General features: G+C 34.8%; 1 protein-coding gene across 1 annotated transcript in view; it reads left to right on the top strand.

The window, feature by feature from the left end:
* Nucleotides 1-27487, top strand: part of LRP1B (LDL receptor related protein 1B) — a gene marked incomplete at its 3' end in the record, with an annotated part of 1833965 nt that overhangs the window by 1286307 nt on the left and 520171 nt on the right. The window contains exons 36-37 of the mRNA XM_082841888.1: nt 26407-26541; nt 27118-27247. Coding sequence (XP_082698014.1) covers nt 26407-26541; nt 27118-27247 — 265 coding nt within the window. The remainder of the gene's footprint in view (nt 1-26406; nt 26542-27117; nt 27248-27487) is intronic.

Below are 27487 nucleotides of genomic sequence, written 5' to 3'. Positions count from 1 at the left end.
TAATTGATTTTTGGACTGGTCATACGGAATGGATCGATATTTCTTTTTATCATTTGGTTTCATTCTTAGCCAGAGGCCATAAGTAGTAAGAATCCTTTGGGGGATTTGAAAGGAAAAAAGAACTAATTATTTCTATAAATTTCTTATTACTTTTAGAACAGGGACTTGGCTAAAGTAGAAAGCCTAGAAATGGAACTGATCACCCACGAGTGGGTTAGGAAGAGGAGGTTTGGAAGAGGAAGAAATTAAAATAGCATCACAAAAACCCTTAATATTTATTAAGCACTTACTACATTACAGGAATAATATTTGGAAAATTTTATATATTTATGCAGTTTAAATCATCAGAGTAATCTGTTGAAGAAGATGGTATTTTTAACAATGAAGAAACTGGATTTGGGGATGAGATATGCATGCAGAGGACAGTTGGTTACTTTGGGGTACTCAAATTCTGCATTAAAGATTTGCACTTGGATTTTTGCCCTTGAAATTTACAAAAGCCGTGAATTGAATAACCAATAGTGGAGTAATCAACATCAGATCCTTGATAATTTCATAGTGAGAATTTTAATTCTATTGTACTTATGATTGGGAAAGATAATTGATAGGCAATGTCAGCACCCAGGGTTTGAGGGAATGATGATAATATGGTCAACAATTGTAGAACTGCCCCTGCTAAACTTAGGGGCAGAAGATTAATGGTACAGCCTCATCTGAGAGAGAGTAATGATGATAATCATCATTGTCAAAAGGAGAATGAGAAGAAAGAGAAAATCATTTATCTCACTGTGTTTATATTATTTAACTATTGCTGTATAACAAATGACCAAAACTTAGCCACTTACAGCAATTAATATTATCTTATAGCATCTATGAGTTCCCTTAGGTCTCTCATGAGGCTGCCTTCAAGGTGTTGGCCAGATATGTGGTCTCATCATAAGGGTCAACTAGGGAGGATCTGCTTCCAAATTATCCATGTGGCGGATGGCAGGAATTATTTTCTTGTGTGTGTTTGACTGAGAGTCACAACTCCTCACTGACTATTTTAGTTTCTTGTCATAAGGTCCTCTCCACAGGGCATTTCAAAATATGACTGCAATCTTCCCTTAGAGCTAATGAAAAAAGAGTGAGAAAGGGCACACAGCAACTGGAAGCCAGACCTTTTATAACCCAGTCTCAGAAGTGATATCTCATCATTTTAGTATATTCTGTTTATTAGAAGCTAGTTAGTAGGTCTAGGCCACACTCAAAGGAAGGGAGTAGAGGAGGGAATGAATACCAGCTGGTGTGGAACACTGGTGGCCACATTAGAGGCTGCTTATCACAATATTATAGATTTTTATTGATATTATCCCTATACAGTGGTGTCTAAGAGGTGAATTTTGATTGTCAGTTTGAATTATTAATGATGCTCCTATATGGACAGCTTCTGTATTCTGGTTTAAACCAAGTGAGGATGAATTAATGTAAAGAACCAGAATCATGGTCTTGAATCCGTTTTTAACTCTAATTAATAGTAAGCCTTGGATACCTGAAGAAGTGCTCCAGGTAGAGAAAAATAATAAAGCCTAAGTAAACTGTCAACTGCTTTACAGGTGGAGTGGGACAAAGCTGGGGTTTGAACTTATACATACATATATACATATACACACGCATATGTGTGTGTGTGTGTGTGTGTGTGTGTGTGTATTTCCCAAACCCTAGTTTTCTTTACACTACCATGCTAAGGTAAGATGAAAGTGAGGAAAGATTCCAGAAGTATCCAAGAATGGATGAGTATTCAACAACAACAACAAATGTGTTATATAAGGCAAAGGCTCAGAGATATTGGACCATTCAGTGCATGGGGTTCAGAAAGTCAGGCTGGGGACAGGGGATGGTTGGTGGTCCTAGTACTAAGTATCTAACTTAGTAGTTCTATGGCAGTGGTTCTCAACTGGGGATGATTATGCGCCCCAGATTACATCTGGCAATATCTGGAAACATTTTTCCTTGTCACGACTGAAAGGGTGCTACTGGCCTCTACTGGGTAAGGCCAGGGATGCTGCTAAACAATGCACAAGACAGATTACCACAATAAAGAATTATTCAGCCCAAATGCTAAGAGTGCCAAGGTAGAAAAACCTGACATGTATTTTCAATGATTTTGAAATGCACCTCTAGTTTAGTGACACTATCCTTGAAAGTAGCAGACCCAATGTCTTTTTCATCAGGGTACTATTTGTTATCCTGGTCATCTCATTCATTAGTACCTGGCTTTTAATATCATGAACTTGGCAAATTTGCTTTTGACCAGAATTCCGGAAAAATTCTCCATCAAAACCCAGCAACTCTCTCAAATCGACCTTTACAGTTTTTGACCAGTGTCTGGAGAAGTCTTCATGTAATATTAACTTACACTAAATCTTTTACTGACAGCTGTCTGGCACCAAAGCTTTATAAGAAAACCTCTTCCAAAAAATTGCTTAAAGCTGTCTAGGATTGCCTGGGGGATACAGAGGTGTGTAACACCAACAGAATTATGAGCGCAGTTACTTTCTTCTTGACACCAATGCAGGCTGTGTGTTGACTGATGTTAACTACGCTTAGAATGAGTTCTATTGCATCCAGTGTTTCTGTCTAGAATTTTGTGTCCAGGAAGGGAGCCCCAAAATACTTGTCAATAGTTGACAGTTCTTTATGCTCACCCACCATGGTGCACAGAGCAACTATGCAAATCTTCCAAGGATAGCACATTATCTCCCTTTGTTTGCTATGGGTAAAGCATTCTGTCAGTGTGTTCATTTAGGGCTACGTTGGGGAAAAAAAATCCTGATTTCATTAGTCTAGAATTTTATTTGTTTTATTTATTTATTATTTAATTTTACTGAAGACGGAAGGAGAGGAGTTAGATGTAAATTAAGTAGAAAAAAACTCAGATGGAACTAGAAATGGAACTTGATTGTCAGTATATTAAATACTAGAATAGATTACTTACTGGTTATACATCTCTGGCTCTGGAGTATTTTAAAGAGTTAAAACAAACAAACCACCTCTTCTGAATCATGATTTCTCTGGGTCTCTTCCAGCTTTTTGACTATTCAACTCCCACTATTAACAGCTTCAACAGTAACAACCTGTAGGCTATTTTTTAAAACCATCTATTTTCTTAGTCAACAGTCATTAAAACCTATATGAACAGAATCATAATTAGGTTTGCATAGTTTGAGTACAAAAAGTAGACTATTGTGAATCTATCCTTTTCTTCAGGGGCAAAACAAATGTTCACAGGACAGATTCTATTTATGTTGCTGCTTTCCTTACAAAATAAATATTAAGATACTAAAAAGAATTGATGATTCCACAGTAATTCAAGGTTCTAACTATAGATGAAAAGCTATTTTCTAAATCCTGGATAAGAGGATTCAAAATTTTTATTTTGTTACTTATGAGACATTATTCTGGTTAGAAGGAAAAAGAGCTAAGATTTATTGGTGACTCTTATTAATACCCTTACTTAAAATGTGATGATAGCATTACGGTTGTTTCCATTTAATGTTTTCCGTTAATACTATTTTAGTGATAAAGCAAGTGATATTTTTGAGCTTGGCTCAGATTTGAATTTATAGATACAATAAAGGATTACAGCGAGTATATTTGTATACTATTTGCAATATTCATGTGAATCCCTATTAACTCAAAATAATGATGATTAAATAAAACAGTAGATATCTGTCAGCTCAATCATCATTAAACATTATTAAAATAAGCTTGTGGAGTAATAGTCATTAGTTCAGCAATCATTTATTGATGGCAGATCTCAATTTTTAAATGAATAACTTTTTATTTATTAAAAATTCTTTATTAGAATTGTACATAATGGGAAATTTGGAAAATTAGGAAACATGAAACAAAGTTGAAGTAAAAAATTACCAGTACTATTACTACATCAACAGCAATTATTAACATTTTGGAATATTAATATTCATGCTGTGCTTTTAAAATACAAATAATCTTGCTATTGATAAAATTTTGTCCTAATCTTTTTCTAACTAACTATTTTAACATGAACACTTTGCTATGTTGTGATTAACAATCTGTAAATACTATTTTCAGTAGGGGTACATTATTTATCATGTGGATTACCATGATATTTTGACCTTTCCAATATTTTTGGACATTTTGATTATTTCCAAATTTTGGCTGTAAATCTTTTCAAACATTTTTGATAATTCCTCAAAATACAATTGCTTTTTCTTTATATAACTAGCAACTGTTTTGAGATATAATTCACCTACCATAGAATTAATATACTTAAAATGCTAAGTCAGTGGTTTGGGGTATATTCACAGAGCTGTGCAACCATCACCACTATCTAATTTTAGAACATTCTCATCACTCTAAATGGAAGCTCCATACCCATTAGTAATTCTCATGTTTCTCCTAACTTCCTAGCCCTAAGACAACCACTAATCTACTTTCTTTCTCTATAGATTTGCCTATTCCAGATACTTCTCTATTCAGATTAAGAGATGCTAACTGTAACAAAGCGCTCCTTCTGCTACTGTTGCTACTGTATATATCTCTTATATGAGCATTAGTTTATTCTATTGTATTTTGTAATGATTTTCCTGAGACCCAATGGTGGCAGCAGCTTTAATGTTAGAACTATTCCAAAAAGGAAAATGAATCTCAGGGACAAGAGCAAAGGCAGCATAGTTTTAACATCTTTCTCCAAGTGGAAAATCTCTTTTCATTGACAAATTTGGAAAATCAAAGTTTGATTTTGTTAAGGGAAATGTTGTCTTCTCAAAATGGGATTTAAATATCATTCAGGTGTATATGGTAAGTATGTCAGGGGAAACTTGAAACCATGAGATCATGGCTCAGTTTCTTGGCATGAATTATACTTGAAGATTTTCTGGGGGAAAAATAGTTCTTAAGATATTATTTTTGTATTTACATCAACTGAGATATCAAGGAATGGAATACACATTTTGCATGGAATTTGAAGCTAAAATTATATTTCAAAATGCACCCAAAATCATAGTGGAAAAATTGAGAATAGTGGTCATCATCAAAAGGATTTTTGAACACTTATTCCTTTTAACTTTAAAAACCAAGTTTCATTCATGTTGCTGTAGTCTACTTCTGTTTCCAGATATTTATTTTATGGAGATTACACTTTCACATAATGTATGCCTAAACCGTTATAACTATGTAGGCAAATATTAGGTTTTTTTTGTTGTTGTTGTCGTTGTTGTTATCTTTTTACGTTCAGGTCACAGATGGGTGTGTGAGATGGTTCCTGTTTACTGGGAAACTATGCCCCATCCATAAGAGACATTTCAGGATACCCAAGAACTGCTTTTTTAAGGTTACTTAGATATTAAAGGTCTTTGCACATTTACAGTCACACTTTAGGGATGACTGAGAAATTCAATCTGGAAATTCCTTTTGTGTTGTGTCATTTTCCTTTTGTGTGAAATAATACAGTCCCGTAACATGCAGATTTCAAAGGCATGCCCATATCACAATACCTATAAATTACAAGGCTGGGATTGGTAAATGATATGACCTTGCAAGCTTTAACCTTTTGGTTTGGTTTTGTTTATTTTTTTTTTTTTAATGTGGACATTGGTAAAGTCTTTATTGAATTTGTTACAATACTGCTTCTGTTTTTTTTATGTTTTGACGTTTTGGCCACAAGGCATGTGGGATCTTAGCTCCCTGACTAGGGACTGGACCTGCACCCCCTACATTGGAAGGCGAAGTCTTAACCACTGGACAGCCAGGGAAGTCCCCAGTTTTAGCCTTTTTGGATTTAAATTTTTCAACTGGTAAAATGCAGATAAGTCTATGGCAAGAAATAAGGAACAGCTGGTGTCCATGCTTTCTTTAATACTTTCGCATACTAGAAAACCATCTATTTACTGAAAGCAGTCATAAAACATTTTGCATATATAAATTGTGGTTTGTGAATACAGAATAATAATAACAAAATAATTCATTATGCATTACAACAAATATAAAACTTGAAATCAGAATGGACTGGTTGATATTTTATACATCTGTTTGTAGGTGGATTCCTTCCATTTGTCCTTAGTGGATTCTCCATGCCTTGTTTCACTGTACTCATATAACTGACCTATGTAATCTGCTGGATTTCCAGGCAGGCTAACTTTTGTTGTTAAAGACAGTTTCCCACTGGTAACATTGATTCTCACTCTAGTCAGTATCGGATGGAACGTACAGTATCAGGATGGATGTACAAAAGAGCATTATACTACTATGACTCTAAATTTTATATGGATTGCTAATGTACTGAAATATATATAGATAAATACTCCTAGGACTTTTTTTTTAATCTTAGCAATAGTAATGTGTTGACAACTCTTGATATCGCATCAGGTGTTCAAAATTTAAATGAGCCATGATGATAATTATGTTGTTAAACAAAAAGATTAAATGGCATGGAACAATCAACTTGCCCTATGTCCTGGAAATTGCATCCTATAAAAATAGGCCTGCATTTGCAATTACACATAATCCATAATACCGAAAAATGTGGTAATTGCTGATTTAGATGCTTTACACGCTTCAGAATTATTACTCTCTGAAGTTCTCCTCCATCCCAATGGGTTAACATCATGCCAGCTGTCTCAGATCGCTTTCAAGCTATTCCTGTTTCCATTTAATCAGCAATTTACAAGACTTTCCGAGATAAGAGACTTTAGAGATTATCTAATTCAACCTGATTGTTTTTCATATAAGACAAAGGATTTGTTCCAAAATGGCCATCATGCTGACTAACTTCATGGAAACAGAGACGTACTAAGACGTACTAAGGAACGCTGTGCCAGCTCTAGCTGCTTGAGTTTCCCCATGTACATGAATGAGCGAGCTTTCATATGATAGCATTCTGTCCACCCCAGCTGCTGTCAAGCAGAGCAGAGACATCAGAGCAGGAAAAACTGCCCCTGCCCCTATTGCAGGTTCATAAGCAATACTTTTGCTTTCAGCCACTAAGTTTTGGAATGACTTGTTACACAGCCTTAGAAACTGGCACAGGCACAAGCCTCGTAGATGGCCTCATCCACCAGCAGGCAGGCAGCAGAGCAAGAAGAACTACAATTCTACAGTCTGTGGAATGAAAACCACATTCACAGAAAGATAGACAAAATGAAAAGGCAGAGGACTTTGTACCAGATGAAGGAACAAGATAAAAACCCAGAACAACAACTACATGAAGTGGGGAAAGGCAACCTTCCAGAAAGGAATTCATAATAATGATAGTGAAGATGATCCAGGACCTCGGAAAAGAATGGAGGCAAAGATCGAGAAGATGCAAGAAATGTTTAACAAAGACCTAGAAGAATTAAAGAACAAACACCTAGAAGAATTAAAGAACAAACAAAGAGACAATAACTGAAATGAAAAATAGCCTAGAAGGAATCAATAGCAGAATAACTGAGGCAGAGGCCACCATCACCCTGATACCAAAAGCACACAAAGATACTACAAAAAAAGAAAATTACAGACCAATATCACTGATGAATATAGATGCAAAAATCTATACACCATGGATCATACACCATGATCGAGTGGGATTTATCACAGGGATGCCAGGATTCTTCAATATATGCAAATCAATCAATGTGATACACCATATTAACAAATTGAATAAAAACCGTATGATCATCTCAATAGATGCAGAAAAAGCTTTTGACAAAATTCAACACCACTTATGATAAAAACTCTCCAGAAAGTGGGCATAGATGGAACCTACCTCGACATAATAAAGGCCATATACGACAAACCCACAGCAAACATCATTCTCAATGGTGAAAAACTGAAAGCATTTCCTCTAACATCAGGAACAAGACAAGGATGTCCACTTTCAGCACTATTATTCAACATAGTTTTGGAAGTCCTAGCCACGACAATCAGAGAAGAAAAAGCAATAAAAGGAATACAAATTGGAAAAGAAGAAGTAAAATTGTCACTGTTTGCAGATGACATGATACTATACATAGAGAATCGTAAAGATGCCACCAGAAAATTAGTAGAGCTAATCAATGAATTTGGTAAAGTTGCAGGGTACAAAATTAATGCACAGAAATCTCTTGCATTTCTATACATTAACAATGAAAGATCAGAAAGAGATATTAAGGAAACAATCCCATTCACCATTGCAACAGAAAGAGTAAAATACCTAGGAGTAAACCTACCTAAGGAGGTAAAAGACCTTTACTCAGAAAACTATAAGACACTGATGAAAGAAATCAGAGATGACACACACAGATAGAGAGATGTACCATGTTCTTGGATTGGAAGCAACAATATTGTGAAAATGACTCTACTACCCAAAGCAATCTACAGATTCATTGCAATCCCTATCAAATTACCAGTGGGATGTTTTCCAGACTTGGAACAAAAAATCTTAAAATTTGTATGGAGACACAAAAGACCCCGAATAGCCAAAGCAGTCTTGAGGGAAAAAAACAGAGCTGGAGGAATCAGGCTCCCCACCTCAAACTATACTACAAAGGTACAGTAATCAAGACAGGATGGTAGTGGCACAAAAACACAAATACAGATCAATAGTACAGGATGGAAAGCCCAGAGATAAACCCACGTACCTATGGTCAACTAATCTATGACAAAGGAGGCAAGGATATACAGTGCAAAAAAGACAGTCTCTTCAATAAGTGGTGCTGGGAAAACTGCACAGCTACATGTTAAAGAATGAAATTAGAACACTCCCTAACACCGTACACAAAAATAAACTCAAAATGGATTAGAGACCTAAATGTAAGACCGGACACTATAAAACTCTTAGAGGAAAAACACTCTTTGAGATAAATCACAGCAAGATCTCTTTTTGCCTCACCTCCTAGAGTAATGGAAATTAAAACAAAAATAAACAAATGGGACCTGATGAAACTTAAAAGCTTTTGCACAGCAAAGGAAACTATAAACAAGATGAAAAGACAACCCTCAGAATGGGAGAAAATGGGCTTCCCTGGTGGCGCAGTGGTTGAGAGTCTGCCCGCCGATGCAGGGGACATGGGTTCGTGCCCTGGTCCGGGAAGATCCCACATACTGCAGAGCGGCTAGGCCCATGAGCCATGGCCACTGAGCCTGCGCATCTGGAGCCTGTGCTCCGCAACAGGAGAGGCCACAACAGTGAGAGGCCTGCGTACCTCAAAAAAAAAAAAAAAAAAAAAAAGAATGGGAGAAAATATTTGCAAACGAAGCAACTGACAAAGGATTAATCTCCAAAATTTACAAGCTGCTCATGCAGCTCAATATCAAAAAAACAAACAACCCAATCCAAAAATGGAAGACCTAAACAGACATTTCTCCAAAGAAGATATACAGATTGCCAACCAACACACGAAAGGATGCTCAACATCACTACTTATTAGAGAAATGAATATCAAAACTACAATGAGGTATCACCTCACACCAGTTAGAATGGGCATCATCAGAAAATCTATAAACAACAAATGCTGGAGAGGGTGTGGAGAAAAGGGAGCTCTCTTGCATTGTTGGTGGGAATGTAAATTGATACAGCCACTATGGAGAACGGTATGGAGTTTCCTTAAAAAACTAAAAATAGAACTACCATATGACCCAGCAATCCCACTACTGGGCATATACCCAGAGAAAACCACAACTCAGAAAGACACATGCACCCCAATGTTCATTGCAGCACTATTTACAATAGCCAGTTCATGGAAGCAACCTAAATGCCCATCGACAGATGAATGGATAAAGAATATGTGGTACATATATACAATGGAATATTACTCAGCCATAAAAAGGAACAAAACTGGGTCATTTGTAGAGATGTGGATGGATCTAGAGACTGTCATACAGAGTGAAGTAAGTCAGAAAGAGAAAAACAAATATCGCATATCAACCCATGTATGTGGAACCTAGAAAAATGGTACAGATGGACCAGTTTGCAGGGCAGAAATAGAGACACAGTTGTAGAGAACAAACATATGGACACCAAGGGGGGGAAAGTTGTGGGAGGTGGGTGGTGGTGGGATGAACTGGGAGATTGAGATTGACATGTATACACTAATATGTATAAAATAGGTAACTAATAAGAACCTGCTGTATAAAAAAATAAATAAAATAAAACTTAAAAATTACAAAAATAGAAGCTGGCACAGAAGCCCATATTGTTGAAGTGAAATGTCCAAAAATGCATATCTGTGAGTGACAGAATTGGTGACAGATAATAGTGTTTTCATTCAGAGTTTAATGCTTCTTCTGCTTCACCATGCGTTTCTTTCTTTTTTTTTTTTTTTAATAGGGTGTGTTTTCAGATTTTGCTTCATTTTTCTTAAGGCTATTTGAAAGAAAATAGTAGGGTTTTGATTTTTTTCCCTTCTTGCTACCATAGAGTCTTCTTTGTTGTTAATGAAGATGGCTTTACCTTGAAAGTAAAGGCCAAAACACTTCCCTTTTATTCTATTGCATAAAATGGCTTCACTTTGCCTGCTGCTGGCAAAAATCTGACTGAAAGGCAGTAACAAATAATCAGGAATGCATGACCTTTCCTTATATGCATGTGGTGAGAAATTAAGTGCTCAAATTCAGAAAAAACCATGACTACCCTGTGCACATTTGTGAATTCAGAATAATCACAATAAAATACAGAATTAATTAAAATACACAAGTTAACCTTGTGACGCATAACTTTCCAGGTTATTATCGGTGCTCTGAGCACTGGAATTTTTCAACTATGATTCAAGCTAAATTGGTTTTAATGATTTCAGTCTAGGTGATTAGCAAAATAAAATAATTAGGAAAAAAGTCTTCATATGCACCTGCTTAGCAAAACTACATTTTGATTCAATATTGGATAAAAAAAGTTCTTTATTTATCAATGAATTTTTTACTACATTTTTAACCTAGGTTTAAAAACTTCTTGTTTCAGTTTATCTGCTTTTAGAAAAGATAATCAATCATCTTAATTTATCGCTATTTTTGCCAACTCTATAAATACAAAGGAAAAAAATGAAGCTTATATATGGAGGAATTGGAGAAGTGCTGAAGAGTCTCTCCTACTCACAAAGTTCTTTCATTGTTGCAACAGAAACATACCACTATCCCCAGAAGGCCCCTTCAAGCGTTTATTTATCAACTGTATCATGAACCATATATTAATCCAAGGCTGGACAACTTCCCACAGATATCACAGAACCTCAGAACAATCCTGTGAGACAGGCTTTATTCTCATTTTAAGGATTTTTACTCAGGCTCAGAGAGGTTAAATAACTTGTTCAAAGTCCCACGTTTGATACACTGTGGCGCCCAAATACATATCCAGTTCTCTCCTTCCTCTGAATTTCAATTCTCTTTCCATCTTAACATATTCCCTCTGCTAAACAGTAATAGTTTATTTAATTACTTAATGCTTTGAATCTAAAGAGACAAGTTATAAGCTAATATATAGTCATTGTGGAGAAGTGGGCCACAGACAGAGTTTTCATACTGAAGATAACAAAGTGGCTCTTGCCTTGGGTAGGAAGTCGGGGAGGTAGGGCAGTGGAGCACCTGGGTTCACGAAGAAAATATTTTATTAAATGGAGCAAATCTGATGAAGGACAAAAATGAGAGAGGAAGAAAATGGAGAGTGAACTGTCAAAGTGGAAAGTATTTAAAAAAATATTCGCCCATTTTGCAGATTGTTCCAGGATAGTCATAATTTTAAGAAAACAAACGAGTGCTCATTATTTATTTGAAAGAAGAAAGCACTTCTACAGTGATTTTTTAAAAGTTAAAAACTGCCTGATCAAATTAGGTTGATTCTTCTCCTATTATAAAATACAACAGAAACCAAAAGTGTGTCTTTATTTTAAAGAATTTCAATAATAGAAATTGACCATTTAGACTTAGGTATTGCCTTTAAATTCAGTAGAGTTAATTATTTTGAATGGGTTGACCTTCAATTCTTTAAAATAATTTTGCATATTCTTTTACATTTCAACCATCTTTTAATACATTGCTTTGAAAAGAATACCATGACATAAATGTAAAGTTTTGGGGGGCTATAAACTTTCATATGCATCTTAGCTTCCAAGAGTTTTCTCAGTAAAAGTGAGCAGTCTGTGTCCTGTTTACTTTTTTCTACTACTGAAATCATTTCTTTTTTAGTTTGAAAAATAATGATATATTTGAATTTATTCTTTTTAAGCAGCAAATAATTGGAAATCCAATATTATTACTGAATTGTGCTGTTATTCATTAGCCAGTTTCATTGGCCCAACAATTTTGAGCACCGACTTTGTGCCAAACACTCTTCTACATACTGAAGTTGCAGCAGAAACAAAACTGACATCTCTGTTCACATGGAGTTTATATCCTAGTGGGAAAACTAGATCACAAACACTCACCAACACCATCCCCCCCAGTATAATTTGATGTCAGATAGTAATAAGTGCTAAGAAGGAAAAGCAGTTTAAAGAGTGAAAGATTCAAAGTGGCTGCTATTTTAGATTGAGTGTTCAGGGAAAACTTTGAGAGGTGAATTTTAGCCTGAATGAAAGAAAAGTGAATCCTGCACAGATTCATTGCAAAGCAGAGGCCTTGTAAGCCCTAAGATAGAAGTGTGTTGATGTGTTGAACTAGTAAGGAGGCTGGTGGGGCTGCAGTCCTGTGAGCCAAGCTGGCTGAGAAGTAAATTCCCTGACATTTGGGTGGAACTTGACTCCTTATCTTCTACTTCTTGGGCCGTATGAGTATCTTCGCAGCAATAATCCAACCTTTAATTCTCTCTGCCAACCAGATACGACTGGAGGCTTATCTGATGGTGTGACCCAAACCTTAATTTCTAAATGGTCTGAATCCTTGGTCATACCTCTCAGACTGGGGTTTCTGCATGTGTCTTTTCAGGGAAAGTACTAGAAGGCTCCTGATTGAATGACTCAGGTTCCACACATACTCGTCCCTGGCTGTATAGTATGAAAGCAGCCCTACCTCCTCATGCTGCTCAGGGTCCATACTGGTTTGGAGGCTTCTCTTTTCACCTGCTGATCCCTAGACACAAGAAGTGCAAAGTCTCTCGGCAGCAGCTGTAGCTTGTAGTTCAATGGGACCCTTGCCACGGTCCTTTGGCGAAAGTGTATCCCCTTTGCAACCAGGAGCTCCAACCCTGCAGAATCCAGAGTCGCAGGGAAGGAAAGCACAAAATCCTACAGTGGGTCATTGAGAGTATTGGTTTCATCTTTTAATTCTTAATGCACTATCCTCAGAAGCAATCACTGATCTGATTTTTATCACCATATGTTAGTTTTGCCAATTCTAGAAGTTTATTTAAGTTGAATCACACAATATGTATTCTTTTGTGTCTTTTTTTTTTTTAACATCTTTATTGGGGTATAATTGCTCTTTTGTGTCTTGTTTCTTTCCCTTCAGACAATATTTTTTAGATCCATCATACCGTTGCATGTGTTAGTAGTGTGTTCCTTTTTATTGTTGAGTAATATCCCATTGTGTGAATATACCATAGCCTATTTATCTATTCTTCCAGTGATGAATGTCTTTGTATATTTCTAGTTTGTGGCTCATATGGATAAAGCTTTGCACTTTCTTGTACATGGCTTTTTGTGGGCATAGTTTTCATTATCTAACTTTGTGATCTAATCATCAAATTTCATACATTGGGATAAAACAACAGCAACAAAATAAGACATATATTGTGGGATTTATAGGAAGACATTCTTCTTCATACATGTCTTAGAGACTTCGTCATGGCAAGCATTCATTCAATTTGAAGTCCAAGGGAAGGCTGCAGGCCCACTTAGTCACTCACTACATTTCCTGAAGCACTAGAGTTTCCTTTTGTAGACTCCTATCCAATTATCTACTAGTTTGTCACAGTTTTTCTTTTAAGATCTAAGAGGCTTGAAGTTCAAGGTAATATAGCAGGAGGGAAGGATACACACACACACACACACACACACAAGATATACATATATAGAGAAAATTGTTCTACCTCTTCTTTGATAATTGGAAACATTTCAAGTTAACTACTTCAGAAAAAGTTTTGTCCTTGATCTACCCTCCTTAAGATGTTCTATCACTAGCTTTCTAAAACTATTTCATTTGTATTCTCACTGAATCAAAATTTCTTAAGGAGTCTTGTTTGTCTTTATCTCCCTAGGATGTATTACATTTTTCAGAATGTCTGAGCCTACCTTATTATTATTTCTTATTAAATTACATCTCTCTTCACTTACTTGATAGTGCAAGCTGATATGGGATCTTTTTTTTTTTTTTCTGTTTCATTGTAGTTAGTTTTCTGATATAATCTTTAACCTCTCATCAGCATAAGCATGGTTTAATTGAGGTGAAAAAATCACCCTTTGCCTGAGCTGTGCTCTAAGACTGTTTTTAGTCAACTTGTTCCTCATTCTGCTAAGAGCAAGAATATTATTTCTAATATGCACCCTCCAAAGCCTAGCTCATACGAATGCCTTCTTTGCTTCAAGGTTTTGTTTGTTTGTTTTTCAAGTATTTCTTCATTCCTAAAATGCAAACTTTGTGGTTAATATAGTTCTGGTAAAATTTTGCTGCAATTGTTGGAGCTTCTTAGTTTACTGAATGGGTAGAATACTGAGTGTTATCCAATTAAATTATATTAAAGATTAGAGATTTTTGACATATTATCATAAAATCTTCTGAATCTGTTTAGGAATGATTATTAAAATGAAGACTTCATTTCAAGCTGGTGGAGCACTGTTTAACCTTTTACTATGGAAACTTTCAAATAAAAAAAAAAAAAGTAGAGGGAAGAGTATAATGAACTCCCCCTACCACTCCACTCCACGCCCATCACCTGTATCAATTCATGTCCAATTTGTTTCATCTAATTCAAGTAAATTCAAGACATCATATAATTTCATTATTAAGTTGTACTGAACAATATGAGACAAATACTATATGTTTTTGTGTATAGCTTGTCAAACACTGTTGTAATTTTAAATATTCAAAATTTCAGAAAGTGCTGACTTGAGCCTAAACTTTGTGAAATCACATTTAGCTCATTTAACTAACAGTTGATATATAATGAAATTTATTTTAAAATGATAATTACTATAATGATATCCTGCTACCTTAATTTGATATTTTGTCATAGGAGGGAGTATATAGTTTCATTAATAGGACACATTGCATATTCATTCTTTAACTGATTCAATAATCAGCTAAAGTATTACTACCTTAGGAAATTACTTCTTATCCTCTGAGCAAATTATATTTTATATTACACTTCTTTGCTCTATATAATACTCTGATTTTAACACTATTGTTTTTACCATTACTTTATTCAATTTGTATTGTTGTTAATTGAGTATTACATGTATTCAAATATCATGTATGGAAAGCTGGAGATAGACATTGTGAATCCATAATGAACAAAAACCAGGTTCAATCTATTGGAAAGGAAGATGCATAAAAGGGAGCTGTGCAATACTCTGAGTTAAGTACAACTATAGAGATAAGTACAAGTTATTATGAAAGCAACAAGGAGGATGATGAACTAGACTGGAATAATCAAGAAGCCTTCCTGGAGGAGGAATGCATGAGTCTTAATGTCTGAATAATAGTTTCCTGGGTAATGAGGTGCAAAAGAATTGACAAAAGAAAAGGCATAGAGATGAGAAGTGATATGATGGGTGTGTGTACTGAGAGTGAGAGTGAAGGCAATTACAACTAGGGCGGTGCTGCTGGAGTCAAGCCTGAGGAAGGAAGCGTACTAGACAAAACCCAAGAAGTAGGATGGGCTGAATCTTTTCCAAGAGGGAAGCAAGGTGCATGCCCTGTAACTGAATAATGTAGTCAAATATAGGGGAAAACATATTAAAATTATTGATATTTAATTTTTTCTTGTACCTTTTAAAAATTTATATTTTTGCATGTTGTATATGTGTTTACATGTATAATGGATTAACATATATTATGTAGGCAGAGAGAGTGAATACTCAAATTATTTTACTCATCAGAAAAGTTTGGAGGCCACTGTTCTTGATCATAGATGTCCTCATATGACTTACTAAGGAATCTGAACTTCATCCGAGGTCATGAGAAACCTAGGAACATGATCAGTGGTAAGTGAGAAGGTCTGATTTGCATTTTAACTAAGTTGCCCTGATAGTTGTGAGAATGGGTTTGAGGAGGATAACATTGTAGGAAGGGAAACCATTTAGGAAGCTGTTGCAACCATTCAGAAGAGATATGGTAAGGACCTGAATGAAACTGTAGTGGTACGTGAAGATTGAAAAAAATAAATAAATAAAAGGAGTTAAAACATGCGGGACTTGGTGATTCACTGGATGTGGTGGTAAATAGATGCAGAAGGGATCAAGGACAATGCTCAGATCTTTGGGTGATGAGGAGTCTGTTCCTCCCATCAACTTAGAGCACACAGTGGATTTAGGGCAGCTCTGGTAGGTTTATCTTCTGACATATTGACTTTGAACTTTCTTATGGCATGAAGGCATGCAGCCATGCTAGGTTATTCACTCACTGAGCTTTTATATCATTACAGTCCAAAATAATGCACTGGCTTCTCAGGAGCTAACTAGAAAGATTATATGGAGCCTTCCTTTTAATGTACTCTCAGTATAGGTGGAGAAACAACTGTGACTTACTATAAAATGATAGGTGATATAGATGACTACCAAGTACTTACAAGAGGGTGATTGGTTCTCTGGGAAGATTGAAGGAGGCTTCTTGGTCATTTTGGTATCCCCTAGAATACACGTAGCCTTCAAAAAGTATTGATATACATTTGTTTTAAATTTTTAGCAAGAATTTGTTCATTGTGCTTTTTTCTGAAAGCTCAGAACACATTTTTTTTTAACATCGTTATTGGAGTATAATTGCTTTACAATGGTGTGTTAGTTTCTGCTGTGTAACAAAGTGAATCAGCTATATATATACATCCATCCCCACATCTCCTCTGTCTTTCATCTCCCTCCTGCCCTCCCTATCCCACCCCTCTAGGTGGACACAAAGCACCGAGCTGATCTCCCTGTCAGAGCATATTTATATACTGTGTTTTATTATCATGTTAGCTACAATTCAATAACAGTAAAGTCAAACTAGAAAATAATTATATCATAAGATTCTTAAACATCTATCTGTCGTATATGCGATATGCGTAGACATTTAAGACAGCCACTGAGGACAGAAATTTTATTGATTCTTTAACAGTGTCAATAATAACTCTCTTCTATTCTGGAAAAAAAAAATTTTTTTTGGCCTGCCTTTTAAGTACAATAAACACTGACAATGTCAAGTAATCTTTAGAGCAAAGTTTCTGTATAACTTTTAATAGTAAACTTAACTTTGCCTTCCTGAAAATATGGGATGTCACTATGCATCCAAATCAATGTTAACTTTTAATATAAATAATTCATAGCTAGTTGGCTTTGAAAATATATAGCAATGCCGAGTGTTTGCTTTCAATAAATTTTCTACTGTTTTTGTTATTTCCTTGGATGATAATAATTCACATTAGATGTTTGTCCTTTTAGAGAAGAAATATTAAAATATTTTCTGTCTAGTTTCACATTTATAAAGATGGTAGTATGTTAAACTAAAACCACATTAAAACTTCAAAAGCATACAAAATTGCCAAATTTATTAGTTAGTATACCTTTCATTTTGTTATATACTCTGTATTTTTAATTTTAATAGTTGATACTTTATTATGTATATTATGCACTAGGCATTAAGTACTGTAACAAAGCATTTATTTATTTATCCTCACAGCAACTCTATTATTCCCAATTTACATATTGGGAAACTGAATGGAAAGGTTAAGGAACTTTCCCATGTCATAGAGCCTTTAAGTAGTAGAACTGGGATCTATAACTCAGGAAATTAGGACACAGTATGCAAGATGTTAGTTATTATGCTACATTCCTCTCTTTAGTAAACTTCTTAAGTAAGGAAATTTTTTTTTCCACCAGAGGTAATGAAGAAAAAAAAAAAATCCAAACTTATTTGCTGGAAAATCCTCTGTTTTTAAAGTTTATACTTGATCTTTGTCTGATTTATTAATTTGAGGTATAATATAGAAATCAAGCATTTGAGGAACAAGATTTCTGCCTTTTCCCTATTCAAAAATAAAAGTGGTACAGAGTGTCATTATTTTCTGAAGCAGGTTGATGTTTTCCTGAATAAATGTCTGAGTAGGTGTCCCCTGAAGATGTATCTACTCAACATGCTGTCTCAATTTTACAGCTTAGTTTTGGAAGTCTAAAACAGAATAAATTAAAACAATTTCTCCTTGGAGCTGCCATCGGTCCTCTCCAAATGTGAAAAAGATGAGAGCGTGACAGGACGTTTTAGTTCTCATATGTTACCTGAAAGTCAAAATTAGGCACACAAGGGCTGTGAGAACTAACTTAATGCCTATGAAAAACAGCACAGTGCAATTGCTTTGAAGAGAAAAAACAGTGAATGCTTAAGAAAATGTGAAAGATTCTTTTTGTTACCCTGAGAGGAAACCGTTCAAAACCTGAAAATGGAATTGCTTTTATAATAAGTATGTTTAATGCAAATTTCATTCAGGGCACAAAACCTAGGCAGGCATATATTTCTTACTTGATAAAAGAGTAATTTAAAAGAGAATGTACATTATCTAAGGTTTCATAACATTGTACCTTAAGGGGATTAAGATATCTAAAACTTTTGAAGTCTGCAGATTTTATTTTATTCACTCACAAGATGGAGTTCTTGCTGATTTGTTACTGTAGGAGAATTGCCCATTAGTGTTTGTATTGATTTGCCTTTTTCAAAATGAAAGAAACAAATGTAATTCATTAGCACTTTATTATTGAATCCCTTTTAATATGGTATATCAAGAACTTGGGTCATTATTAACCTGCAAAATATTTGAAAAAATGATTTCAAAATTGGAAAAGAATAGAAAGTACAACTTAATTCTTATCTGTTCCCAGGCATCTGATAATTTAGAACTGGCTGTCATCACAGCTTTTGCTCACAACTCTTCCTGAAATGATCTTGTTGTTCCCCCACTCCTATTACGGAGGTGATTGCATTTATTAAATTGGTTCTTTCTCTAAACTAAGTTTCTAGGAACTATATTGTGCATCTCTCCTAATCCAAATGCTCTCCAGTCTTCAAGGATCAGCCAAAGCCTCATTTCTTCCATGAAATCTTCCCTGATGACCTTGACTTCGACCTTGCTTTCCTCTCAGTTTCTATAACATCATAGTCTTCTCCAGAGGTTTCAACTGGTGCACCATGGCACAGAGTGTGCCAAAAATGGGGCATGACTGGAAAGTAGCAGCTGCACTGGTAGTACTAAACCTTTCCTTTTTATCAGACAACTTACTAGTTAAACAAAAAGAGATCTCACTCTTTATTTATTTATTATTTTATTAAAATTATTTACTTATAAAGAATATATACTATTACTGTATTACACGTTATGACTGAATACATTATAAAATATATACCAAATAGAAATTTTAAAAGCATAAGGGACAAAAAGTAAAAACTACAATTTTAACATTTTCTTGCACTGCCTTGGATTTTCTTAATTTTCCTAGTTGTTCCCTAGAGTGTGTTTACTCAACTTTGATGTGACTTGTCTATAACATATGACTTGCTATATTAAAACATGTATATGTTTTATATATATATAATACCTTATCTAGTTCTAAGAATCATTTTATGTAGCTTCCCAAAAATGCAGGAATTTCAATGAGATGAACAATTAAGATGGAACAAATGAGTGCCAAAGGAAAAATTAGGGAAAAAGAAACATGAAATGAGAGAGAAAATCACATTGTAAGAGTCTATATTTTTGCTAGAAGTTTGCAGCAAATTTAATTTTTATATTTCTAACAACCAGTTTGGGAAGAGGAACATAATCAATTTCAGGGCTCACAATGTCTATATAATCAAAAAAAAAAAAACAAAGCAAGCAAAGAATACATACCTGTGGCCTAGGATACAAACATAGTTCAGTAAAAGCCAGCTTCTTGGGAATGGAGAAGGATCAAAGCAAAGTAATCTCCCTATGAGCTACCTTATAATTTGACCTGATTCAGGCATAGATTGCAGAACAGTAATTGCTAACAGATCTGGGGCCCGTGGCATATCAGAATCAAGTAAACAAATTTTTTTTTTAATTATTTTTTTTCAAGTTAAAGCCCTCCCCAAACTGGAGAAAAAAAATACCTCCCCCAAAGCTGATATTCTGGAGGTTATATCAAGCTCTTTTCTCCCCCTTCTCCCCTTGAAAATCCCTTTGGCAAAGAAACATTAATAACAATGAGATTGTAATGGGGGTTACGGTGCGATGTTGTGGGGAGTAGCATTTTATAATAGAAATCTCCTTCTCAAGATCTTGGACCCTGTTAAATAACAAGTGTTTTTCTTCTTATCTGTACTTTTGACAGGTTAACTAGTAATTCTCAACCTGCAAACTACCCCAGACTAAGCAATATATATATATATATATATATATATATATATATATATATTTGGTTTTTTTTTTACATCTTTATTGGAGTATAATTGCTTTACAATGGTGTGTTAGTTTCTGCTTTATAACAAAGTGAATCAGTTAGACATATACATATGTTCCCATATCTCTTCCCTCTTGCGTCTCCCTCCAAATCTCTGAGGCGTGACTGCATCTTCAGTATTCTTTTAAAACTTCCCTGGGCAATTCTAATGGGCAGCCAGCCATTTGAGAGCTAAGAAATTTAAATTATTTAAAGGCTGATGTGTTGCTGAGAATGGGAGCAATGATTAGAGAGGGCTTCTTTTTGATGAATGGCTAACCAGAAAGGGGCGGGGATGATAAATTGAGATGAGAGAGAAGGGGAGGAGCTGAGGAAAAGATGTGAGGCTGGGGCCCAATAGGAAGCTGCCACTGAAAAAACGCATGTGGTGGGGTGGCCAGGGCACCTTTTAGAATAAGGACATTTGATTTTCAATTTGAAGCTTTTATGTTATGATAATAAATCTTCATATCCCATGCCTCCATGAATTCTACTGCACTGTTTGTATTTCAAGCTTGTATGTACAGTTCTGCATATGATATGGGTGGGAGAGTAAGACATGGATTAAGGAGAAAAAACTGAGTCCTGTATCTGGGCTGAAATGACACAAAACAGAAACAAAATATTGCATTGATACACATGATGATTGGAAAATGCAGGAGTGATATGATAAAGTGTCTTCTTTCCAAATATTAGAGAAGATGATTTTTGAAAGTATAAAAAACAGAGTTTGAATTAGAGGTAACTGTCATATCTGTCAAAGTTTTAGAATAAAAATCAGTTTGGAAACCATAGTCTCAGCTAAACTAGAGGAATTAATGGATGTGGGGCTTGAAGGCAGCCTTTGAGAATGTAGAAACTATTTTGGGGCCTGTCTGTTAAGGTCACTGCTGATAAGTAGCAAAAAAATGAAAAAAATTTAAAAAGCCAGTAAACACATGGAGAATGCTTATATTTGACTTTAAAATGAGAAAGGTGTCAGCAACCAGCTCATCTGAAAGTGGTAGCAAATATTTGAAGTCCAAGTAAGAGTTGGTAGTTAGAGTGGGGCGAGGGACATTGTTCACTTTGATTGCGGCAGAGTTAAAGTGCAGGTTCACTGTAATCATTGATACCAAGAGCTTGTATTGGCTCCATACAGCCAAATCTTATTTGTATATAAAAACAAAAGCTAAAAATATAACAATAAAATCCTGACAGCTTTCTCTATAAGGTAGTAAGGAGTGTATCTGTTGACAATTGTTGAATAGCCATAGGTAAAACATTCTTTAGAACCCAACACTGAAGTTTATCAAGAAACCAGAACACACTTTATATAGAATTCTCCATAAGTTAACTTTTGGGATTGAGCATAACTGTCTTTATTTTTAAAGTATGGGATAGAGTATAATGGGTCCAGCAGGATAGAAACAAAAAAACTGAGTAGATAAATTGAGCTAGTCAAATTTGTAAATTTTAGTACTTTGGAATTGTCCTTAAGTAATTCTTTTTGGAAATAAAATTTTATTGGAATACAGCCATGCCCATTTAGTTACATATTTTTATTTATTTATTTATTATTGATGTATAGTTGATTTACAATATTATGTTAGTTTCAGATAGATAACATAGTGATTCAATATTTCTATAAATCATACTCCATGTAAAGTTATTATAAAATAGTGGCTATAATTCCCTGTGCTGTATAATATATCCTGTTACTAATCTGTTTTATACATAGTAGTTTATCTCTTAATCCCATACCTCTATCTTGCCCCTCCCCAGTTTCCTCTTGCCACTGGTATCCAAACTAGAAAACTAGTTTGTTTTCTATATCTGAGTCCATTTCTGTTTTGCTATATACATTCATTTGTTTTATTTTTTAGATTCCATATTTAAATGATAACACAGAGTATTTGTATTTCTCTGTCTGACTTATTTCACTAAGCATACTACTCCAGTCATTTGCTTTTTAATCTAACAAGGTAAACACTATGAACCAAGGTAGATAAGCATGGTGGCTAGTTCCTGGAAATAAGAGAATCTAGAATTTCTTGCGTGTTCTTATGTAGTAGGAGGTCTTCATGGTTGAATCAGCCAGATATGAAGAGGGTAGTGGAGTTCAACAGTAGTTGTAGAAGGTCTATAGTGTAGATTATTATTTCGGGGAAAATTGTTTCAGATAATTAATTAATGTATTAAAATAAGCCCTACCTACTAAAGCCATCCTATGACTCAGCAATTCTACCTCTGTTTATGTACCCAATAGAAATTACACTGTATGTCCTCTATAAGACATGGATGAGAATATTCATATCATTGTTCATAATAGCCAGAAATTGAATACTATCTGAGTGTCCAAAATAGGTACATAATTTATAATTATATTATATGTTACTTATTGTCATATGTCTTAGGATAGTTTATATTAAAAATTCAACTCCAGAAGTAAAATCTACGATTTCAGGGACTGTCATGCTCAACACCGTACTCCTATGCCTATGTGGATGCTTAGCATGCACTAAGTATTATGTAAGTATCTGTTGAATGGGGATAATTAAAGTTAAAAAAAATCATATTTTGGAATAAGTGTCAGAACGCAGTTATGATAGTCTTTCTTCCCTTTCTGTCTTTATATGTATTTCCACTTTGTATCTTTAAGGTTTGTTGTAAAATTTTATCATCCTTCCACCTTATTCTATTATAATTAAAACACTCTTGACCTACCTTATGTATGTTTTACAGATATTCCCAGATAATTAGAAGACATATTCTTATATCTTAGTGAAGTCATTCCATTTAGAGCGTGGAGGTGTGCAATGTGTATGTGAAAAATAAGGAAAGGAGATTTGGATAAGAATGAGTGATTTAATTATTCTATCCTCTTGCTCCTCCTTAATGCACCACTACATGATTGATTTGCTTGCTAATATCCCAAATATAAGTAATAAAAGAATATAAGGAAACATCTCCGTTCCTTCAGTGCTGTAATCTAGTGGATTTGACCATGTAGAGATAGCCTCAGCATTACAAATTGATCTATTATTCACATAGTGAATATTCATGAAATGCCTACTGCACTTGTGACTGCCTTGGTAAATGTTGGGTCTATTGCAGTCCCTACCTATGATATATCTCACAGTCAATTTCTAAGAAGAAATGCAAAGATGCAATTTCAGCTCAATATGATAATAAAAGTATGTGCAAGATGTAGTGGCATATGTGAGAAAAAAATGCTTCCTAATTATACTAAATAAAATTTTGCAGGACTGGCAAAGCTATTAGAGAGAAATAGAAAAGTAAGGGTCACATAAATATTTAGTGTCCTTTTTTTCTAATACTTGTTGTTAATGTCTTCTTTGAACTCATAAAAATGCTTGTCTTTACTACTTATATGCTGCTCCTGCTACACTATTGTGAATTGTTAGTCATTTTTCATGTGCATACCTTCTGTTCCTTAATTAGCTTATAAAGTTTCTCACAGTAAGAGCTTTGTCTTCCTTGTATACCCTCCCAACCAGTCTTTGTACAGCACACCACATTCATTCATTTATTCACCAGATGTTTACTTTGAGCTTACTATGTACCAGGCACTATTCTAGGTGCCAGGGATCGGGCAGTGAGCAAAATTAAGTCCCGGCCCTCAAAGAGGTTATATTTCTGTGAGACAATAAAGACACTAAACCAACAAACCAATAAATATGTAATGTGTTTGACAGTAATAAATGCTACAGAGAAAAATAGGTTTTGTAAGGGAAATGGAGCATGGCAAAGAAATAATTTCTGTAGAGAGTAGTCAGGGAAAGTTTCAGTAAGAAGGAATACTTGAGCTAAGACAGAGCTGTGCAGATAGCTGGGAAAAGAACATTCCAAGCAGAAGAAAAAGTGATGTAAAGAACCTTAGGCTGAACAGCATTTGGTTTGTTTTAGGAAGAGGAAGGTCTTATTACTAGAGGGGGGAGAGTAGAAGGATAGTAGGTGAAAGAGACTTGAAGGATGTGGGTAGATCTTGAAGGTCTTGGGAAGGAACTTTACTTTTACAGTTGGATGAGATGGAAAATGATTAGAAAGTTTGAGTGGAGAGGAGAGAAATTATCTTATTTACTTTTTAATAGGGCGACAGTGGACCCTCAGTAGAGAAAAGGCTCATGATGAAAGGGAGTCCTGAGGCAAAAGTGGAAGCTGGAACTAAGTTAGAGGTTATTGCAATACTTCAGACAAGAGTTAATAATGGCTTGGATTATGTTATAAGTGGAGAGTGTGAGAAGTGGTGGAATGAGGGATCTGATTTGAAAGAAGAATAAAAAGAGACAAAATATTTGGTTATAGGTTGAAGATGAGAGTAGTTGGTGATGGATTAGATGTGAAGTGTGAGGAAAAGTGATCAAGGACAATATGAGGTTTTTAGCCCAAGAAACAAAGGATGGAGGTGCCTTCCATCATACCACCAAGGCATGGGGAGCTGCCATATGGAAGACTGAGAGAGAAGTACGTTTCAGGTAGAAATCCAAAATTTGTCTTTTGCAATCAAGATTGCCTTTTCTTACATACAAGTGGAGATACAGTGTAGGCAGTTGGATATATGGATCTAATGTTAGCAGAAGAGAATAGGACTCTTCATATAATACTTAATATTTATACAAAAATGATGCTTATTTTTGTTGATTGATTCACTCTTTCAATCATGAAAACATATCAACTGATAGTTTGACAAAATTGGAAAAATGAAACAAGTCCTTGCTTTCCAGATATATATTTGAAAATGGTATCTCTGCTCTTATTCACGCAAGTGTGTATCTGACTTAACCATTGTTGGGAACAGGGGCTATTTGGAATTTTTCCCCAGACAGGTAATAGAATTTAGACTATATTTCATTTGAAACAGAATCCCCAAACTTACTGATAAATGGCTTTATTATGCTAATTGCTTTTTCTTTATTTCCATAGTCTGTCTGTGTGCCAGATGGAAATTATATTGGTCTTAAAGGATTTGTTCTTCAAATGGCCATGTAGGTCACAACACAAACAAACACTTACTTAGTTGGTGGCAAATTTATTATTTAATGATTTGTCCCCAGTGTCTTTCTAGTGGCTGTATTTAACATCATTGATCTATAATTGCTACCCTTTATGCATATGCATGCACATATATTTCATTTACAGTCTTAGGAACATTTTTCATTCAAATATTCAAAAAGCACTGTTATTTACAGACTCTATGATAGCATAGAACCATTCTTCAAGTATTCTTAAGCCCATTTGTACAAAGAGAGTTTGAAAAAGAATGCACAGGGTTTGTAGTTGACATTTGGGAAACTAGTACCTCAGAAGGAATAATTAGTTGATAAGGTATTTTTAAGGCTTTATACATTTTGAATGACCTTATACATAAAACACCCTTGATATATTTTAAATGCCTTTATGTTTCTTTCCATTCTCTCTCTACTTTGAGACTTTGTTCATTATCCCCAGTAGCATTCTCTTTATATGTAGAGAACTCAGACATAAGAATAGATGTTAAAAGAAAAACTGTAGTCCAAAGTAATTTGGTTTGATATCAAGATTGCAAATTCATGGGGGATAAATATTTATTGAGTTAAAATGAATAGGAAAATAAAGAAAAAAATAAAAAGGATGTGATAGACTGTTTCCACATATATTTCAAAAATGCTTTAAAACATTCGACTAGGTTCTCTCATGTGGTTTTAATACCTTTCTTACCATCTTTGTTAGTAAATTTTCCTGAAGAACACTTAAACTCCAGTACACCCAGGTTGATAACCCCCAAAATGCTGATGCAATGTGCTCCTAATACATATATCGATCCCTTTTATAGTGTGTTTGTGTATGTTTTTTTTTCTTTCTGTTTTATCCATAGAAAATGATACCATCTACTGGACAGACATGGGCTTCAATAAAATTAGCCGAGCTAAAAGAGATCAGACTTGGAAAGAAGATATCATCACCAATGGCTTGGGAAGAGTGGAAGGGATAGCTATTGACTGGATTGCTGGTATCATCCATGGCTTTCTCTGTTTTTGTTTCACACCTATATTGTTAGTGGCTCAATCTGCTTCATAAAAATGCTGTTTCTGACTCATAACAGGTTTTTTTTTTTGTACTTCTAGCCACAGGGGTAAATAGCCTCTTTTGCTTTTGGCTTCACTCTTTCTAATGCTTTTGAGCCTTTGGATAAGTGTTTTTATGTAGAAGTAGATTATGTAGTATTAACTTTGCCCAGATCTCCTGAGAGCCCCACGGGGCTGGTAAACAAAAGTGTTAGAAGTTCTCTTTTGCCTGAAGCTAGTAGAAAATGAAAATACAGCCCTTCCTCAGGTGAGAGAAATTTCAATTTATTTTTAACATATAAATGTGTCACTATATGGTTTAAACCACAGACATGTGAGATTAAGAAGTATTTGCATATTTATTTATAGCTTTCTGCTTAGGAACTGCACATATTAAAAAAGAATTAGGAAGTAAATGATTTCTTAATAGTCATGTGAATGTTCAGAAAGTTAATTTTCGCTGAATTAATAAATAAGTTTTTCTCATAATTGTATTATAAACATGTTTGTATTTCTTCTAGGTAACATATATTGGACGGATCATGGTTTCAACTTAATTGAAGTTGCGAGACTCAGTGGCTCTTTTCGTTATGTAATTATTTCCCAAGGCTTGGATCAACCAAGATCTATAGCTGTGCACCCAGAAAAAGGGTAAATTTAATGTTTACATATATTTTGGGGGTTTTAAGTGACTTAAATTTCGTTAAAAGAAAAATCCAGAAATTGATATTAATATTTATTTTTAGTCATAATGTCTGAAACAAATCTCAAAACTATCTTAGCTAAGCAGAAGGAAAAGTTTATTTTCACTTTGTCATGTATATTTCAGTACATATTTGATAGGTTCATATTTATTATGCCGTTCTTTAATGTGTGTGTAAATCCAAATGA

This window comes from Leucopleurus acutus, assembly GCF_964270905.1.
Source record: "Leucopleurus acutus genome assembly, chromosome: 6".
Lineage (NCBI taxonomy): Eukaryota > Metazoa > Chordata > Mammalia > Artiodactyla > Delphinidae > Leucopleurus > Leucopleurus acutus.
Note: the sequence above shows the minus strand (reverse complement) of the source record. Positions and strands in the feature narration are given on the sequence as shown.